Source organism: Pleurodeles waltl, chromosome 3_1 (genome assembly GCF_031143425.1).
Source record: "Pleurodeles waltl isolate 20211129_DDA chromosome 3_1, aPleWal1.hap1.20221129, whole genome shotgun sequence".
Classification (NCBI taxonomy): Eukaryota; Metazoa; Chordata; class Amphibia; order Caudata; family Salamandridae; genus Pleurodeles; species Pleurodeles waltl.
The window spans coordinates 903,387,174-903,408,903 of NC_090440.1; the positions used below are offsets into that span (position 1 = coordinate 903,387,174).

Here is a 21,730-nt window from a genome sequence, read left to right on the forward strand (position 1 = left end):
AATGAAAATTACCAGAAACACACATCTCCTTCCGTTACACACCACAGTACAAGTGAAGAAGTTAAAGAATGAACAAATGCAAACAATTCACACCAGGATCAGATCCTACACCTTCCCTTATAAACACACCACAAAATAAGTGGAAAGGTGGGGGGAGCGTGGCTTGGTGTGTAGAAAATGGCTGCAACTTAAGTCAGCTCCAGTGCCATGATCTATGTCATCCCTGATCCGCTCAACTATCTGCGACCAACAGCCCTGTAAGATGGCCCCTGATGGGAGAGTTAGTGTACTTTGAGAGACCCGCAAGCCTGAGCGATTCAACCCATTGAGGAGCAGCTTGATCGGGCCCGAAACATGTACAGCTCTGTGCCGGCCGAAAAGCGGTGCGTCCGACGTTGGCGGGCCTGAGATGGCCCCAGAGTGGCACTGCCACCGAGGCCAGGGCTTACAAACAGGAAGAATAAGCCCTCTGGACACAGCTATCTCTCCAGAGCTGTGGGGGCAAGGTCAGAGCCTTTCGATCAAAGCTGGGTCAGTGCTCTGATCTGGCATCACTAAAGGGCCCACCCACTTGATCTCCTCCCTCCCTCAATGACCTGACTTATGTGATTAATTGATTTCTTTATAGGAGTCTTCAAGGCAAGTTCTCTTTATTGTTATGTTGTTGAGGGGGCAACAGGCACTCTGCATTTTGTGGTGGTGGGCATTTCATAGCCTTCTTTTGCAGAGAGGGCTGGGTGGGAGGCGTTGGGCTATTGTTGGTTTCGGTTTGAGTTATGTTTAACAGTTTTTTGTTCCAGCCGCAGGGCAGTACGGAAATGGATTGGTGTTCAATGTGAGATCCAGCTATGGGTGTAAACACTGGACATTACTTCTTACTGGGTAGATATGGCACGTAGGACCTGTCCACCCAATACCCCTTGAAGAAGAGAATTACCGCTTTGAAACATTTTAAAGCTGATAACCTGGAATACAAATGGACTGGACAGTAAGATTAAGAGAACCATGGTACTGCAATATTTAAAATCACACTCTCCGTACTAAGGGGGTTATTCTAACTTTGGAGGAGTGTTAATCCGTCCCAAAAGTGACGGTAAAGTGACGGATATACCACCAGCCGTATTACGAGTTCCATAGGATATAATGGACTCGTAATACGGCTGGTGGTAAATCCGTCACTTTTCCGTCACTTTTGGGACGGATTAACACCTCCTCCAAAGTTAGAATAACCCCCATAGTATTCTTACAAGAGACCCACCTGAAGGGCAATCATTACCAGGCACTAGATAGGGTGGGGTTTATCCTGATCACACATGCTGGGTTCAAGACCAACTCCACAGCCATGGAGATATTGGTCAAAAAGTCACTCCCATCTATCCCACAACACACGGGTACAACCTCTCTGGGAAGTTTGTGACACAGAGCGGTAATGAGTAGGGGTATACCTTGAACCTTTACTCCACCCACATTACCTAGACTGGGCTCTACGATAGTTGGAATGCCACCGGGTGTCCTCATTTTGGGGGGAGGCATGACAGAAATGCAGTAATTAACCCTGGACTTGACAGAGTAAGACAGGTGGAGGGGGTGGTAAAGCCAGCATTTATGGATGCTTTTGGCCATGTCGACCTGTGGCACACAACTCTCTTTGGTGGCAGAAAACTTTCTATTCAGCTGCACACTCCAGCAACTCTCGACTAGATTATCTCTTCACACAATACATGCATGCACATAGATTTAGCCAGACCCACCACAAGGTGAGGTGAATCTCCAATCACTCTCTGGTAGAGGCTACGTTTTGTGGTAAGATGCCTAGGTGGGTTGCGGTGCCCCAAAATGATCTCTAGTATTTCAAAGACAGGACCAAGATGACACAACTCAAGGGGGTGGCAGATCACTATTTCCAAGGCAATTTTGGCACATTTAATTCTTCCAGTGTTCTGTGGGAGGCATTTAAAAGAGTTATACGGAGAAAGGAGATCACTAAGTTCACTAGAATAAAGAAAGATCAACTGGCTGAATTGGATGCATTGAGAAAGGAAGTTTCAATAAATAGGTCACTAAATCATTGAACAGGCAGAAAGGGAGATGCGCCTTAGGCTTATTCTCATGCAAAGCGAGTTCCCTGAGATTTCGGAGGGTTCAGCCAGGATGCATGCCATGGCTACCGAGCACTGGTTATATGAAGATGGGAATCAGGCAGGCAGGTCACTGGCATGCCTGGAGATGAGGGATCAGTGTAGGAGCTGGGTGCTTGAAATACGAGATGTTGCAGGTGAACTCTGGGGGTCTGCATCTGAAATTGCAGACACCTTCGCTTCTAGCAATCTATACATCCACCTCTGGGATCACGACGGAGGACTGCATCGAGTTCCTCAAAGACATTAAGGTCTAACCGCTTTTGAATTAAAACAGAGAGGCCCTAGACAGGGATATTACAGAGAAGAAGCTCCTGAATGCCCAAAAGACTTTACACTTCAGGAAGGCAGTGGGTACAAATGGCCTTCCAGTGGAATTATACAAAAGAATGTCCACTAAAGTTTCAAAACATATGTTGGCAATGTTCCTGGAGGGGCTGATGGAGGGGGATCTGCCACTTGATCAATGCATGATGACTATTGTAGTGCTCCCCAAGAAACACAAACCCCTGACTGTGTGCTCGTCATAGTGGCCCATATCTTTGCTAAAATTCAAGGCTAAGGTTCTAGCCAAAGTGCTAGCACTCAGGCGTTGCAGAGTAATTACCACTATAATCTTCCTGGACCAGTCCGTTGTTATGCTCCATAGAGGAACACAGCTCAGTCTGAGATGCCTGTATGGATTCCCATACAGATCCAGCACTGGTAGTCTCCCTTGATGTAAGAATGGTGTTTGATAGTATTGAGTGGGACTACCTTTTTTGCCATTCTACATCACCTGCGTTTTGGCCCTAAATTCTGTGCCTGGGTCCAACTTCTCTATACTAAACCAGTGGCGAGGGTCAGAGTCAATTGTATGATGGCACAGGCTTTCAACCTCGGCAAACGTACCTGACAAGGATGCCTACTGTCCCTAATGATTTGTGCGCTTGCACTAGAGCTGATGGCTGCATGGGTTCATGGCAGCCCGCTCATTCAGGGAATTAACATTACAGGTGATTGGGAGGAGAGTATATCTCTATACCCAGATGATGTACTGGTGTACTTCACCAATCTACGCATGGCAGTTGATAGAGTGTCACAGGTGTTTCGTATTTTTGGAGACCAATCTGATTACCTTATTAGGGCCTGATTTAGAGTTTGGCGGAGGGGTTACTCTGTCACAAATGGCGGATATCACATCCGTTGTATTACAAGTTACATAGGCAATAATGGAATTGTAATACGGGCAACGGGATATCCGTCACAAACTCTAAATCAGGCCCTTAATTAGAACAAATAATGCCTGTACCCCTGGTGGGTGGGGTGCCAGACTTGCCAATGGAAACTGTGATACTGGTGGAGCTAGAAAGATTTACCTATTTAGGCATAAATATATCACACATGATGCCACAGACTTGTTAAGAAGGAATTTGTATGAAGTCCTAGATAGGTTCTGACGCGATGTCAGTCACTGGCAATCTTTGCCACTTTCCCTGATTGGGAGGCCGACTCTGTATAAAATGATGGACCTACCTCGATTTTTATATATCCTGTAAAATACAAAAATACACCATTCTCTGTGCCTCTGGCCTCTTTCACAAAATAAATGAGGAAGTCAGCCTTCTTCTGTGGGACAGGGGGAGTGCCAGAATAGCTCTACACAAACTCCAGTGGGGGGTGTATGAAGGTGGCCTGGATGTCCCCAACATCCTTAAATTCTATTGGGCCTCCCAACTCATGATAATAAATGAGTGGGTATATGCCGACTGCCAGGAGCTCGTGCTCCAGGTAGATGGAGAGGCAATGGGCCCCAGAGAAAACCCTGTGCTATTTCACAAGAAAGGACGGCAGGGAGGGTGACAGAGCAAACCCCCTGTGGGAGAACGAGATCTGCTTTCAAAAGTGGGTGGCCTGCAGGGCTTCTTAAATTGGGAGCTACTGGATATTGATTTATTAGGGGATGTTTGGAAGAGGATGGGGCACTTGCCCTTTAAGTGGCTACAAGCGGAGTTCCTATTAGCAAACTCTGAATACTATCATTATCTACAGGTTGTACACACCCTTAATGTACATTTGCCAGGGGATCTCTGGTTTTCCACCCTTGAAGACAGGCTGCTGCTGAACTCTATGCTAGAGAAGGCCATTTCCTTTATATATAAGAAAATTATGAACAGTGCCCCTGACACACTGGGCTCCCTCAGGGACCACTGGGTGGTGGATTTGGGAGAAATGGATGGTGTGGAGTGGAGTGAGGTGTTACAGGCCCAAGGGTAATAGCGATAAGGGCAGGTTTTTGTTTGGTCCAGCTCCACATCCTGCATAGGTCAATTGTATTCAACAACACTGTTACACAAGGTAGGATGGGTGCCTAGGCAGCAATGCAAAAGAGGCTGTAGTCAAGAGGGGAGGGTGATTGGCCTAAAATACAAAACTATGGCTGGAGATCAGGGCCTGAGAGGCAAAGAGGAATGTAGTGAAAGCATGGGGTGCATCAGCGCCTCCCAGGATTCATGATTGGGAGAGAGATATGGACTGGTGCCGACAGGCTGAAAAAGTGGTTTACCAGGGTAGGGGCTGTGCCCAAAAAGGGGAGAAAGTTTGGGACGGGTGGTGCTCTTACCGTGAGGTTGGTGTGGGCCTGGGGTAGAATTGTGGTGGGCGGCTATCGGGAGAGATTGGCAACATGTGAACCAGGGGACAGAGCTTACTCATCTATGTGCATACTTTGAGATGTCCAGATGCCTCTATGTTATGATATTATGTACTGTTTCATGAGGATACAAATTAAATCTTACGTATTGTACTTTACCTGCACTACTATTATTCAAATAAAACGATTTTCAAAATAAGTGCAAAGGTCAAAAATCAATGGCTGCACCAGTACACCAGGACCAGATTTTCATATCTGCCTCCTTTGCAAACATTCCACAAAACTAATACCATGGTAAAGTCAAAGGACACGCAGAGAGCCGTGAGGCCAGCCAAAGTATGCACACTGTAGAACAATAAGACTGTATGATGGACAAATCACCGGAAGAAACGTCCAATTGTACATACATAATGGAATCAGCAGCATCATGCTATAAATGAGCAGTGACACACAGAACAGTAATAAAACAAATGCAATGCTCCACGAGATGACAAACCCGGACCACACAATATAATATTGGAGTATAGCGAATCTGATCAGAGACAGCTGATGAAAATGGCTTGGTAGAGGGTGAATATTAGCTTGTATAGGGCCCCTGCCCAACATTTGAATGTTCCTTGCTAAGTTCTTTTTTAAAACATACACTCTCACTGGGTGAACTGTTGTAAACGCCTTATGGTCTTTTGTCCACAGGCTTTACATTTGGTAAATGTCCTTACTATTTTCAGAAACCTTTGCTGTGGCACAGGCCTATGAATGAGGGAGACAGCATTTAACTAAAAGTACAGCCTTCAGAAGTGGAATATGATAGCAGGCGCATGGCTTCCACTCTAACAATCCTATGGTTCGCTTCATACTTCTCTCCAATCCATTTTAAATATTTGCTCTACGTGGGTGGAATTTTTTAATAGCCTTCTGTATTCATTTTTCAAATGCATTTTATCCTAAAATAGGTCCTTGCCTAAATCAGGCCCTTAATGGGATTATAATACGGCGGCCAAGTCATCCCCTCCGCCAAGTTATAAATCAAGGCCTTAACCTGCTCTCTTAGAACATACCAGCACATTATTCCTGAGTTAGAAGGGCTCTTGACAGACAGAAAATGCTTCAAGTTTATACCTTATTGCCTTTGTATTTGGAGGTGAACTATGCTTGGCAAAACTATGGGCCATATTTATACTTTTTGACGCAAAACTGCGCTATCGCAGTTTTGCGCCAAAAAGATTAGCGCCGGCTAACACCATTCTGAAGCGCCATGCGGGCGCCGTATTTATTGAATGGCGTTAGCCAGCGCTAGCAGACCGGCGCTGCCTGGTGTGCGTGGAAAAGAACCACGTACACCAGGCAGCGCCGGAGTTGGGGAAAATGGCGTTAGGGCGTCTTAAAATGGGGCAAGTCAGGTAGAGGCAAAAAAATCGCCTCCACCCGATTTGCGCCATTTTTAACGACGCCCAGGCGCCATTTACATGACTCCTGTCTTAGTAAAGACAGGAGTCATGCCCCCTTGCCCAATGGCCATGCCCAGGGTACTTCTGTCCCCTGGGCATGGTCATTGGGCATTGTGGCATGTAGGGGGGCACAAATCAGGCCCCCCTATGCCCAAAAATTTAAAAAATAATATAAAATTATACTTACCTGAACTTACCTGAATGTCCCTGGGATGGGTCCCCCCATCCTTGGGTGTCCTCCTGGGGTGGGCAAGGGTGGCAGGGGGGGTCCCTGGGGGCAAGGGAGGGCAGCTGTGGGCTCATTCTGAGCCCACAGGTCCCTTAACGCCTGCCCTGACCCAGGCGTTAAAAAGAGGCGCAAATGCAGGGTTTTTTGCCCCGCCCACTCCCGGGCGTGATTTTTGCCCGGGAGTATAAATACGATGCATTTGCGTCGCAGTCATTTTTTTAGACGGGAACGCCTACCTTGCATCTCATTAACGCAAGGAAGGTGTTCACGCAAAAAAATGACGCTCATTCCTCATACTTTGGCGCTAGACGCGTCTAACGCCAAAGTATAAATATGGAGTTAGTTTTGCGTCGATTTTGCGTCGAAAAAAACGACACAAATTCGGTGCAAACGGAGTATAAATATGCCCCTATATATAAGAGGATTCTGCGCTTTCGTCAGGGCTCATTTTAATTCTGGCTACTTTTGCGTGAGTACACGGGGAACAATTAGCATTACATCTAAATTGAATAGTGACACTCCTAACATTGAAAATTAAGAGAGAAAGAGGAGCCAGGGCGCCCTCAAGAAAACCCACCGACATTGGACACCCTCATGGGAGGCGAACCTTGACATGGATTGAGAGCATCAGAGTCACGCAGTCCTCTGCGGTCCCCCACTCGCTGTTTCCCCCCACATACCAACCCTTTTTTACTTCTTTAAATCAGCATCCCTTTCATTCGTCTTCAGTCCCCCAGCCAACACAATCCCTGTTAGTCTCTCTTGGCCTAATAGACTTACACTCCTGCAGACCAATTTACCAACTGCGTGTAAAATAACTTGTTTTTTTTTACACACACCATATGGTAGTGAATCTTTCCTCCACTTTTCCCTCTAGGCTTAGCTGTCAGAGTGCGGTAGATCAGTGCACTTCACTGTGCTGCAACAGATTCCCAGTTTAGAGCACACAGCCCTAATCAGATCTCCCTTCAAAGGAAGAAGGTGTTACATTATTTACACTCTAAACACACAGAGTTGCCTCTCCAACATGTGACCCACTATTCAGAAATGGAAACTGAGAAGGTGTTGTGGGCAGGGTTAGTAGCAGTATACACGCTGTCAGCTCCCTTGGAAAACTCCATTCCAGCAAAAGTTGTTGGAAGAAATGTGGTGTGGCCATCATGATATGGAATTCCCCACCGCACAAAGTCATCAAAATATCAACGGAGGAGAAGAGGAGAAATGCCTTTGCCAACTGACAGTCAAAAAACATTAGTGATACATTGATATATGCCCCGAAGACGTTGAACATGAATCCTTTTTCTAGACTGTCCAGACTGCTTACTGAATTTGGTTTGACTCCCACACCCCATTCTGACAGAAGAAACCGGAGTTTGGTTCCTGATATATCTTGGACAAATCTGAGGTGGCACTGTGGGCAAAAGAATGATCGGTTGGAATGGTAGCCTGAGCAATTGCCAGTGGTTAGGCAAATTGCGAGCATTCCTTCCACCACCTTCTGTGTGTCTGATGTAACACACTAAGGGGCATATTTATACTTGTTTTGTGCCAAATTTGCATCATTTTTTTAAAACGCAAATTCGGTGCAAAACTTTCTCCATATTTATACTTTGGTGCTAGACTCGTCTAGTGCCAAATTTATGGAGTTAAAGTCATTTTGTGGACGTGGAAACCTACTTTGCATCGATGAGATGCAAAGTAGGCATTCCCGTGCAAAAATGACTCTATGACCTTAGCGCCATATTTATCCCCGTGCTAAAGTCACACAGGAGGAGGGATCAAATAATGGTGCAAAGCTTGCTTTGCACATTATTTAACGCCTGGGTCAGGGCAGGCGTTAGGGGACCTGTGGGCCTATTTCCATGATGGAACACCATGGAATAAGCCCACAGGATCCCTCACCAGGCACCAGGGACACCCCCACCCACACCAGAGGGACAGCGAAGGATGTGGTACCCCATCCCTGGTAAGTATAGGTAAGCACAGGTAAGTATATATATATATTTTTAAGTGCCATTGGGGGCCCTGAAATTGGAGCCCGTGTATGGCACTCGGTGCAATGGCCAAGCCCAGGGGACCCTGGTCCCCTGTGCTGGCCATTTGGGTGGTGGCCATGACTCCTGTCTTTTCTAAGACAGGAGTCATGTGGTATGGATGGTTTTGTGTCAGAAAATGACGCTAGGCTGGTTAGAGTCACTTTTTTCACTCTAACCTACTTAATGTAATTTTTTGGAGTAAAACTCCCTTATTCCACACCGCCAGCCCCACCCGGCTTACGCTAGCCTAACCTTTGCACTGTCTTGCACCATTCCATAAATATGTTGCCCAGCTGATGCTCAGAATGGTGCAAGCCTGTGCTAAACTTTTTGGTGCAAAACTGCATTACTGCAGTTTTGCACCCAAAAGTATAAATCAGGGCCTAAATGGCCAAGGGTTTGCTCAGAGATGGATCCTTTGATCACTGTACCACTGAAACCAAGCTAAACAGAATGACAACTCTCAATCAGGGCAAAGCTGGTCTTGGGTTTCCTGTGTTCCCATTCAGAGAGGACCTGACTTGGCAGTTCAGGCTGGACTATTCCTACTAGGACAGGGCAAAGGCTGATTTGCATATGCCTGTGTCTAATCTGAGGTGGCATGGTGTGTTGGAATGCTAGCCCAGGTGATTGACAATGGTTAGACCAATTGAAACCTTTCCTCCCATCACCTTTTTTGTGTTTGGGCACTATGGATTTCAATGTAATGTTACATTTTGCATAGAAGAAGAAGGAGCATTTTCCCATAGACACAGAATGGGCAAAACTGCTTGCTACATCTGGCCCCATGTTATTTACACTCTAAACCAGTATTTCCCAAACTGTGGGTTGTCAGCTTATTTCTGCTGGGTTGTAAAAGAGCAATAAGTAAAGGACATAAAGATGCCTTAATATTTTGTATTTGCTGGATGGAAAGGCTGCTGGGAGTCACTTTTTGTAGCATACAGCAATATTTAAATACCTGTATATCGGACATTAGGAAAGCAGAGATGAAGCAAGTTTTTTGTAATTCTGAAGTGTGATAGAAACAAACATTTTAATAGGATCAAAACAAATTAAGGCCATTTTACTTGGTGAAGTACAAATTATAAATGTCCACTGTAACCCAATTTCCACACATTATCATTTGTGTGCTATTTAGTTTCATCAGTAAAACTCCATGTCTGTGTAAATTTAGTGGCAATATCAATGGAAAATGTGCTGTTTGCAAATGACAGTCAGCAACAACATGATGCTATAGTAATATTTGCAATGGTGTGCTCCAGCCCTTACTACTCCCTTGAATACATTTGCCACGCTTTGTATGAAGCTAGGATGTTTCTTGATCCCCATGAATTCAGTGATGTAACAATGATGTCAGTACCCTACTCAGAAAATTGATTCAGCACCATTGGTGCAAAGGTGTTGACCTATGTCCCTAAGTCTAGTTTTAAAACAAACCCAAAATATTCCCAAGTAAGACTTAGGGTGAACCCTCTAGTATATTTTGCTGCTGTTTGTGGCACTTCAAAAAGCCATTTCAGCAGAGAATAAGTCCCACTTGTACACATAAATTGAGAAATATGGATGTGACCAAATGGGCAGAGCCACCGACTTTGGATGTGGGAAACCATGTTAAGATAAAATGAATCTGACCTAATGTAATCTGGATCTCATGTAAAAGCCTATATATATATATATATATATATATATATATATATATATACATAGTTATCTAGGGACGCGGAGGCTCCGTGGATCCCAGAGCTCTCGTGCTGGGATCTGAATGGCTGCCAACACTTCTAACCACTTTTATGGGCAGATCAATGTACTTGCCACAGTCTGAAATACATACTGAAGGGTGTGGTCAAGGTTGTAACATTTATATACAATTCCTTTTAGAGAGGAATACAAAAAGATTGTAAAGAATATGTCATTTTGGTAATTCACAACATTTTGAAAGAATGTCTACAATTAAATTAGGAAAAATTTCCCACCTCATATCTGTCAAAGCTAGGTGAGTCACAAAAGTTTGTCATTCCAAAAATGGAATGCTGGTTTGGGAAGCACAGCTCCAAACACATAGATAGAGCTCTCCAACATGAGACCCACTGGTCAGAACTGGAAAGTGATGAGGGACTTTATGGGCAGAGTCATTAGAAGTAGCCACATTGTCAGCTCCATGGAAGAACTCACTGCCAGCAGCAGTTGTTCGAAGAAACGCAGTGTGGCCATGATGATTCCCTACTGCACAAACTTGTCAAAATATGGACAGATGGACAGATGAGGAAAGGTGAAAAACCTTTGACAAACTGACATTGTTAAAAAAAAAAACCTTAGTGTTATGTGAGATAAATGTCCCGATAAACATTGAAAGGGAATTTTTTTCTAGACTATCCAGACTGCCTACAGAGCTTGCTTTGCCCCTGTTCTGAAAAAACAATGCTATAATATTGACACAGACAGACAAGGTAGCAATCCTGATATAGCACTGTTGAAAAGTCTCTTTGAGACCACAATATATTTTATATTTGGTGCTTACTGCATTTCTTAGTTCAGGGCTAGCTACAACAAGGTAGATTGCAGCATACTAGAAAGTCAGACTGCTGACAGTTCATCAGTGCACCCTGAGCTAGAGCTGAGTCAACTGGAAACCCCCACCCCCCCACACACACACATATTGAATCATGCAGGCAGTATCCCAGGAATACCCCAGGGCACACTCTCAGATCCCACATTCGACTCTACACTGCTGACAATAACGATTCTGTCCCTTATGTGCTGGTCCTGTCATCAGTGGGTAAAGCCACACAAGTAGGACTCTTGGTGAGGGACCATGCTATCACCACATGAGAAACCTAGGCTGCCCAGGTGACTTCAGAGAGGACTTTAAAGGATCTAAGCAAATAATTTATATCCTTCCCTCATCCATCCTGAAATGGGATTTGCTGACCACCTAATATGCCCTGAATTTATCTGTCATGCAAACAGCCAAGAAACGTTTAGTGAAGCTGAATCAAAGACATTATGAGCATGGGGAGATGGCAGGCAGACTCCTGGCAGACTCCTGGCAGTGCAGCTGCACCAAAGAGAATCATAAACACCTGACATCTGTGATAAAGAGCAGTGTCTCCTCACTCATCATCCTGATTTTGCAGAGGCCATCACCTTATAAAATGAAGAGCTGTACAGTTCGGAATGTCATGATATGCAGATTTTCAAAAAACAGCTTTTGTCAGCATGCTCAGATTCTTCACTTTATCTTCAGAGGGCAAAGCCTGTTAAAAAGTGACACAACAATAGAGGAAATAGTGGAATCAATTTATTGCCTCCTCACTTCCCTTTAAGGATAGTTTCCTGGGTGAATTTTACAAAGTGGGCAAGCTACTTCTAGCTCCTGTCCTCCACTACAATCCGTCTTTAAGAAGGCAGAAACCAACAGATCACCTGGACCAGGGCTCGAATATGGTCAACACAGAACTCATCCCCAAGGAAAAGAGAGACCCATTAGATTGCTCTAGTTACCATCCAATTTCTCCTAATAGTGTTAAGATCCTAGTGACGGTGCTGGCAATTAAGCTATGTAAAGTCATCCAATCACTAGTACACGACTTGCAGATGGGGTGGTACGTGGCAGGTCATCCAGAAACCACCTTGGGATGCTCGTGCATCTTCGGTGGAAGACCAGAGATGACCAGCTGAAACCCTGGCTATTTTTTTGAAAGGGGGTCTATCTCTTTAGAAGAACAGAGAGAGATGGATTCAGACAGCACTTTATCACCAAGGTCTAATGGCTGGGCAATTCTCCCTGTGCTGCAGTGAGCTGAGGGACTATTTGCACAGCTCACTAATGATACAATGCAGGACCTGTGAGCTAACCATTATCACCCCCTTCTGTTTTTGCTATGACTAGAACCATTGCCAGCCACAATCTGACAATCAGTAGAGGTACATGAGACAAAGATTCCTGATGGGCAGATCAAGATCAAAATGAATTTGGCTAAATGCGAAGCCCAAAACAGGTCCCGCTACATCACCAAGGCTGGCTTGTGAGAATTTCACTTGAGATGCATGTAACTGGGTGTATACATTAACAGAGGCCTGGATAAAATAGTACAGGATGCATTTGCCCCCTGTTGATTAAATTCAGAAACACATTTGTCACATGGTCTTATTTCAAACTTTCACTATAGGATGGGTGCAAATAGTTAAGATGATAATGACACCCAGGTTAATTTACATTTTTGGTATTTGCTAATATTGAAACAGAGAAAACAGTTGACCCAACTTGGCTCCACCATCAGCTCATATGTGTGTAGTGGAAGGAATCCCAGACTCAAACCCTCCAAGTTGTGGGCCCAAGCTACCACTGTGATACTCCAGCTGCTCCATATTGAGGAATATTATCTTGCATATCATCTATACAGCTGTCATAACGTTTGCCCCAACAAAGAGAAATTCTGACCTGGGTGGATACAGAATGCTTTCTTCTCCGGTGCTCATCTGTTACACCACTCTTGGGCAACTTGATTATCACAACTGTGTTCCTTCACTGGAGGGCAGCACACAATTGCATCATAATAGACCCATTAGTGCATAGACAGGCCCGTGTTTGGCATAATGCCAGATTAAAGATAGGCTTTGCCCTGGTGTGTAGGACTGAATGGTTTAACAAGGAGGTCTTACTAAAGGGCTTTGAATCCTTGAAAGCAGACATTACATTTATAATTCAAATAGTTGTAAGCACAATTGATACATTGCCTGAGCAGCTGCCTCAAGCTAATGCTGATTGTGCTAGTAAACGTATCCATCTGGAAGTATGTCACACCATGGGGCATAACTTGAGGGGTGGTGTCTTGTTTATACAGGGTTGTTATCGATGTGCATCCAGATAATTCTGACAGACTGTGCTAAGGGCAGAATACTCCCCAGATGACCGTTACAGCCAGTTAAAGGAATATGACTTAAATTCCTGTATTTCACAGTCCTAAATGACTGGCATTAGGCCGCATACAAGTTATACAAAGCAAAGCTATCAGGACACCCTAGTTGCCGGAGATGGACTGAGCGGAATTGCGGTTTGCCCCAAGTGTTTTGGTACAATCATACTGGAAAGTGGCCTGGGTTAAACTGGCGAGAGTTACTTACATGTTTATTTCCCCAACAGCAAATTTGGCCATTTTACAGGAATAAGTTAACTTACCCGCACTGACTATCCAGAATCATTGCTAGATAGTGTTATCATTTGCTGCAGCCAGAATCTACACAATGCACCACAGGTGTCAAAGACAGATACCCACATAAGACGAATGGCTAATGAAGCTCTCCATTGTGAAAGACGTGTTTAAACTCAATGACCAAACCGTCTTTTTCTCCCATGTAAGGGGTCCTTTCTTTACAGGTCAGACAACTTCAGGAGGTGACGAGCTAAGGACACTGGTTCTCTGTCCAAGCAGTTGTATCCGACCTGGGCCCACGCAACACAAATGATACAAAGCAATTCATAGCCTTTACTTCTAATCCTGGCACACCTATCCGGACATAGGTGGGAATGAGTAAAAACGGTCGATGCCACAATCATGACACTACCCTTTGTTGACTATGGTGGATTTGATCCCTGTGCCACCCATCCCACACACACACCACAAGGGTGAGCATACGGAACCTAGGCTGGGTCTCATTTGCAAATTACTACATACCATGCATGACAATCCCTCAACCCCTGATAGTGGCCATTTGCCTCCCGGTCCATGCCGTGTAATCAGTGGAGAGCCCGAATATGCCTCTAGTATATATCCACCTTTATGTCGTCCTTGCACTCTTGCACTGTCTCTGTCGAATCTCTGTAGAATTATTGTGGAATCACTGAGTGTGTTGGAGAGTTCTGTTGTTGTGAATGGCCATTGCCTCGGAGCAGTGACTTCCGTAAAAGGAACGGTTCCACAGCCATCTCACCTTCCTTTTTGCCCACGTCTGTCCTCTCCTGGCCTCCCCTCTCAATCCCAGCACTGGTTCTAAAATACCGCCCCAACTCTTGCTCGTTCCCTTACTCAGTGCAGTGCTCTGGTTTGTGAAAGACTCTCCAACATCCCCACAGCCCCCTCTCCTGGTAATTTACCCAGCATTCCAGTACTCGCCTAGTTATCTCCGTTTGTTATTTTCCGAAACAATCCAAGATTAACGTTTATCGAATGTTGTGTTACTTTGAGAAGGAAAGCAGAAGTCCGTGCAACTATTAGATGTAGCATAGAAAGTGGCAACTGCTTAATATGTTACTTTTTGGAGCATGCTTCAGCTTCGGAATGTTAGGGGCATATTTACAAGAAACTGGCGTATCAGTGCTGATGAGCCAGGTTTCTTGCGTCGCCCCTGCCCCACCTAACTACACCATGGACGCGCCTTATTTACAATACGGTGCACAATGGCAATCATTAGGCCACTAGTGTCAAAATCTTTGACACTATTGTGGCGCTTTGCTGCACTAGCATCAAAAATGTTTACGTTAGTGCAGCAAAGTGCAAGGAGGCCCATAGGTTTCTATGCATGCGTCATTTTAACACATGCTTTGAGCCAGCGTTAAACATTATGTTAAAAATGGCACAGTGAAATCTTGAAGATTTCACTGCGCCATTAATGAGGGCCTCCAAGCTCCAGAAGGCCCCCTTGCATACATTATGCCTGTTGCAGGCATAATGTGGCGCAAGGGGGTGTGAGTTGGCACAATACGAGCATTACGCCACTTTGTAAATACATTGCAGCAAAAATGCCTTCCTAACGCCATATTAGTGTATAAAAAATGAGTCTAAGGTGACCCAGAAAGGCGCTATGGGGTTGTAAATATGCCCCTTTGTCTTCAATTTAAAACTTTATCATTTTTCCCGATTACTTCATTGTATTGTACTACATTCTGCACATTACAATTCTACATTAGCGTATTGCACACAATCTCTAGAAAACGCCTGCTTTATATTGTAATACATGCTTATCTTCAAGTCTGAAAATAACGAATGATTAGAATTAAAGACACCAGTTCACACTTCGGTATTGCGCTTGAATATGGAAAATAAACTTGAAATACACTCATTTGGACAAACCTTATATGAGTAAATAGGAAGTTTTAATCAAAGCGAAAAGGGATATTTTTTAACTGTGCGATTTTCTCTTTTTAATTTTACCAAATTAATCTGTGTTGTGTGCATAGTATTTCCTATATGTAGGTGCAAGGAGAGGCATTCTAAATAAAATATAAATTACAGTTGATAATTAACAGGGTTTACAGCAGGTCTCCTCCAAGTTTGCCTTAGTGAAAATAAAGAAAAACAAAATAAAAAAATATTTAATGAGGACAAAATTATCATTGTTTTGAGTTAGAAAATATTGTCAGTAATAAAAGATACAACTGCAAATGTATATAGTTCTTGTTATCAAAATAGGATAATGATAGAGTTACTAAACTGGCTTAGAGTATTGTTTGGATAAAGGCAAGGCTTATGCTAAGAGCCATCAGACTTAGATTCGGGGTAAGTTTTAGAGTCAGGGGAAAGGTAAGGGGAGTTTTCAGGTATATCACACCATCATTTGGAAATTCCTCATAGTGGGTTCTTCATTGTTGTCAATGCAATATTAAATGGTTTCTCAAGACTTCTCATCATTGTATCTGTTCCTTATTGCCTACTTCATTTACATAAGTTCTAAAGGAGTGTAGCTGTAAGTTGCCAATATGATACATTTGATGAGAGTTATAAAAGTGAATATTTATATGGGATAAGTCTGGATGGTCATAAGAGAAGCAACAGTTGCTAAACGTTTGTTGCTGCTTTCTACCCCTGTCAACAGCATTGCCTCATCGGTGCACAATGTGGAGCCTAGGTTAAGTTTTTTTGGTCCTCACTAGGAGTGGCCCCTATTTTCCACACCACGGGAGTTACTTATAACAACTCCAGGGTCGTGAAAATTCAGCACGTTACGAGTTGGACTCTGATGGTCCACTAAGAAATGAGGAATTGTGGGGGGATTCTTTAATTCCCGGTCTAATTCCTCATTTAGTGCTTAGCAGTCGAAATCTCAGGGTGAATGCTAAGAGAGCTGCGGTTTCCACAAATCTCATAATTCCGATTGGGCCAGTAAATGATGTTACCTGCCCCTTCAAAATTAGGAAGGCGCTTGTAATGAAGACCTAAGTGTGGAATATAAGTGTCTTTTCCATTCAACTTAACCAATCCGATAACTGAATGTTTAGAAGTAAATAGTGGGTGTGAGTTTGTGCCTGGTACATACTGCAGCCTCCACTTTTCCCTACAAACTACTTAAAAAATAAATATAGATGCCCTGTCTTTGGAGTCAATTGTGGTGTTATGCAACTGTCATTAGAGAGTTTATGCTTTTGATAAAATGACACCACTCTAAACCGCAATGGTCTCATTCATATTTACTTTTCTCTCCAACAAAGGACAAGTAAAAAAGGATGAGCAAGTAAAGAAGGAGAACAGGAACAGAAACAGAAACAGGAGCAATAAAGAAAGAGAGGGCAAGAAGAAAAGAAAAGGTCAACATCGAGGGACTGCAGCACCCGCCACACCCTTCAGCCCAGTCCAGTAGCTGCCCCGCTACAGCCAGAGTGAGAATTCTTTGCTGCTATGTATGTGAAAGCTTTACTGAACTGGAGCACTGCTACATGTGAAATGCCCACGCGAATAAGCATCGAAAAACTCTTACATGAGAAATGACGGGGGATGGAATGAGCATGTCCAGAGATAAGCAAGTGGAAAGAGAAGAAGGACATTATATCTTAATTCCAAGTGCAAGAGACTTGGCAGACGCCTTCCTTTAAAAAATGTAAAAGCGAAAGAGAGAAATTATATCACAGTTTTATGGACAGATGGATCAGAAGACTGGAACTGGTTTATATTACTAAGTAAAAACATTGGTTCATAAAGGCTGGAAAGGCCTCCCCTGATTCCCATCGTTTTGTGTTTTAAGATGTATGAATTACTCATTAAAGAATATATGTTAAACATTTGTGATATTGTTTCAGAGATAACTACAGTGAAATCGCTTCAAAATTTATTCAAATTAAAAAAGAAAATCTAACACAAGTCATATTTTCAGGTTTGTGGTTGGTTGACTTTTATTCTTGGGTTTGCTTTTAGTCACATGGTATTGTGCTGCTCTGTATGTGCTGGATGATGAAGGGATGATAATTAAATATTTTAGTTATCATTCCACTAACTTCATTTTTTTTGTTTCGGTGCAGTGCCATTTTAAGGACACAAGATATAAATTGTTGTTTCGGGCCAGGGCAATATATAAAGAATCACACCAGACACCCTGCCTCTGCAAAAGTTGCTCCCTCTGCTGTTATCATACTCAGGGCCACTTGAACTATGAAGCATTGCAAGGCCTAAATCATGCTTCAGGTTTGAAAACAAATTAGCAAGAAAAGGGGAATTCTGCAGAATGATGTGTTACAATCTGTTATGGCATTATTGTGTTATTTTGGACCTGATTTACAGTTTGGTGGAGGGGGTTACTCCATCACAAACATAACAAATATCCTGTATGCAGTGTTACGATCCCATTATAGCATATGTAGATTTTAATATGGCGGATGGGATATCCGTCACGTCCTAACTCTAAATCAGGCCTTTTGTCTTTTTAACAACTATTTTTTGAATTGCTCTTTGTTGCTTTTATTGGTGTTCATATAAAATATATCAACAAAGATATAGTGGCCAGTTACCTGTCTCCATTTTGCTTGCTCATATTTATTTAAAAAAAACAGATAATGGATGGCATACTGAACAATGTAAAAGATTAAACTGCAGTCATAGATCAAGGCCTAAATCCATTGTTTTGGTGCGCACCACACCTGCTTCCCCCAGTTTGGACCCAGCCATATGCAAATCACTCTTGACCTTTGCTCCCCATGGGGAAAATCCAGCCCGAACTGCCAGTCCAGGTCCTTCAAGAACCAGAAACAAGCACCCTGGGACCAGTTTCATGTTATCACCCCTCATCAGTCAGGATAGCTTGAACCAATTGGCATAGTGAGCAGAGGACCTACCTCTGGGCATACCCTCCCCACTTAGGGTGACAAATGCAAAAAGAACAGATGATGGACAGAATGCTGAACAATGTCAAACATTCACCCCTAGTCACAGATCTGGGCCTAAATCCATTGTGGTTTTTTGCCCATCACGCCAGTTCAGTTTGGACCCAGCCATATGCAAATCAGTCTTTACCCTGCTTGCCATGGGAAGAATCCAATCCCAACTGCTAGGCCACGTCCTCCCTGGGCCAGAAACAAGTATCCAGGGACCGGTTTTGGGGTCTCACCACTTAGCCAGGCTAGCGTGAATCTGGTGGCATAGCGAGCACAGGAACCATGTCTCGGTATTCCCACTTAGGGCAACAAATGCACAAAGGACAGATGATGAATGGAATGCTGAACTAAGTCAAATATTCAACCCCAGTGATAGATCTGGGCCCGAATCCGTCGTTGGAATGGGATGCGGCCCTAGCAATTGCCAGTGGCTAAGATTAATTCAGGCATTTCACCCATCAACTTGTTGTTTTTGCATTTGCTGATATTTATCAGCGTAGTCAAAGGAACTGTCTCCAACTTCCACAAACCACACTCCACTCACAGTAGACAACTATAATGTCATCCCACCTGTCCATATACATTACATTTAGGGCTCCTGATCTCCATTTGAACATTCAGTGCAACATGCATGTCTTTTACCTCCAATTCATGTGAATCTGTCATACGGTAAGGGCATTAGTTCACCTCTAGAGACTCCTCAAATTGTATCCCAAATCAAATATTCCAGCACCTGAGTGCTCAAGATGGCACATCGTAACTCTTGGCTTCAGTTACTGCTAGAAAAACCACCCGGTTCGCTATCAGCACAGGGCCTGCTCTCCAGCCTCGAGCAGCATAGCCCACCGCCAGTTCAGCAATCGTAGGTCAGGAAACAGCTGTGCGTGGGAGGGTGCCATCCTCTCTTTCCATCCCATCGCTCTGCTTTGTTTTGCTATAGTAAATTTCAGTTCTATAAAATCAGAGCTGTAGCCACGGGGGATATTTGAGGGTCTGGTCAGCCCATAATAATCATTGCGCCCCCAAACAAACTGAGGCAAATGGCACAAAATATAGATGTGAGGGAGTTCAGATGGTGAAATGAGCAATAAAAATGCCATAAAGTGTTGCTTTTTGCTCATTGCATTTGCTACACTTCCAATATGGAATAAATGTCTTCTAAAAATTGCTGCTTTTTGTTCTAATGTAGAGATGTTGTTTACTTTTCTTCCTTTGACTACAAATGGAGAGGACTTTGTAAAGTGAATTATGGGACAGTCTCTGTGGGACAGGCAGGGCCACTAGAATTAGGCAGCAGGGAAAGGCCTAACTCATGCGGCAATATTGACTACATTATGTGGCAAGAAAACACAAATTACATGGCTTAATGCAGCACTTTTTTAAATAGTATCACTTCATTATTTTGTAATTTTTTTCACTTGTTAGCACTGTATGGGCAAATGTTTTACATTATTTGTACCACATCCAAATACAGCTATAGATAAATGAAAGGTGACCAGTCACCTTTGCGAAGGACCTACTGCTGAATTTCAGACCATGTTGCAGTATTTTTAGTAATTTTGATCTGTTTGAGGTAGAAACAAAAATTGTTTTTGCAGATTATGCAAATGATGAATTACTTGGCAAATGTTGTAAATTCATTATAATGCAGAAAATGCCAGATCCATAGAATCACACAATTCCGCAGCTGCGGAATCACATAAATCCAATGGGCTTGTGTATAGGAAGTAAAAAATAAATGCTGTAAGATGTCAATTTGTTACTAATTCACAAATAATTAAATATCTGTAAATAAACTGTGCAAATATTTCAACATACACCAGCAGTTATGAAAGCACAAATGAATTATTGTATTTACAATTATGAAGTGTGATGAAAACAAAGATTTTAGTAGGATCAAAACAAATCTTGGTGATGCAAAAATGATAAATATTGTACTGTATTGTAATGACATTTGTATAGTGCTTACTACACCTATGTGTGTCATTGAAACACTTACCTGCATGGGCAGCAAGCTACGCTATATAGTGTGGTGTGTGGTTAAAAGGATGTTGTCTTTGTTTTGTCATCCAATGTGGGAAGTATTTCTGTGTCCTGCGTGATGACACAGGGGTGCAGTTATAGTGCTACGGGACACAGCGCATAGCCATGTGGAGGATGATGAGGTGTGAGAGACACAAATGCACATGTTTTTTCAGTAAGCTGGCAGCTTTGAACAGCTCTCCGGATCCGAATATGGTATTTCTTATGATTACGGGTTGCTTAGCTGGTCACTGCACTGGATTAACTAATCAGGAATTTTGTGTAAGATTTACTTACAAGGCAACTTGCTGCACTTCATTGCATGAAATGAAGACATCACAAATATGCCATATATACAAAAATATGGTGCATTTCTCCTGTCTCCTAGCATTGTCGCACTGTGTGCTGCTTACCACAAATGCAAGCACCCGTGTGCCATAGTGCAAGAGTGCCTGTGTTGCAGGCAGGATTGTTTTTGTGCAGAATTTGGTTTACTAGATTTAGTAAATCTTGGTTTGTGCTAAAATCCATGGGTGGATGCATGAGAAAGCCAGAAAACGCCTTCCCAATGCAAGGCAGCAATAACCACTTCCTTGAGTCAGTTTGTTTTTACTAAACCACACAAAGCCATGCAAGGTGACTCTGTATGGCTTAGTAAATACCAAAAATTATTTGTGTGTAGGCTGCGTCACAAAAGTGATGTAACCCTGATACAAAATCTTAGTAAATCTGCCGCCAGTGTATAGTTCTGGGCCATAGCAGGCACTTTTGGATGGGAGAGAAGTGGAGAGATCTGCTGGGATGTGCATTGGTACTATCCTTTCATATTGGAAGCTATTGTATGGATGTTGGAAAGTGGATATTTGGTAAGGGCAGGTAAGCACCTACACTTAGCAATAGGCCACTAACCCCCACTAGGTCCAGTTAGGTCTCAATAAATTAATCATAGCTATACCATTGGTAGCTTTGCAACAAGCAACAAGGCTTAACTTAAGAGACAGGTGTGTAAAACATTTACAAATCACAAAACAGTAAATAAGTAAAACACAAAACACATTAAAAATCCAACTCCAATTTATAAAAACAGTAAATAATGTTATCTTTAATTTGACTCCAAAATGATTAAAGTCGAATAAGAGATATG

The 21,730-nt window shown here is 43.2% G+C and overlaps 1 protein-coding gene across 1 annotated transcript in view; it reads left to right on the forward strand.

Moving 5' to 3' along the window:
• The window catches only part of RSPO1 (R-spondin 1), a 130,227-nt gene extending 109,847 nt beyond the window's left edge, over nucleotides 1-20,380 (forward strand). The window contains exon 5 of the mRNA XM_069223881.1: nucleotides 16,912-20,380. Within this exon, the coding sequence (XP_069079982.1) occupies nucleotides 16,912-17,060 (149 nt within the window). The 3' untranslated portion in view covers nucleotides 17,061-20,380. The remainder of the gene's footprint in view (nucleotides 1-16,911) is intronic.
• The last annotated feature ends 1,350 nt before the right edge of the window (nucleotides 20,381-21,730 follow it).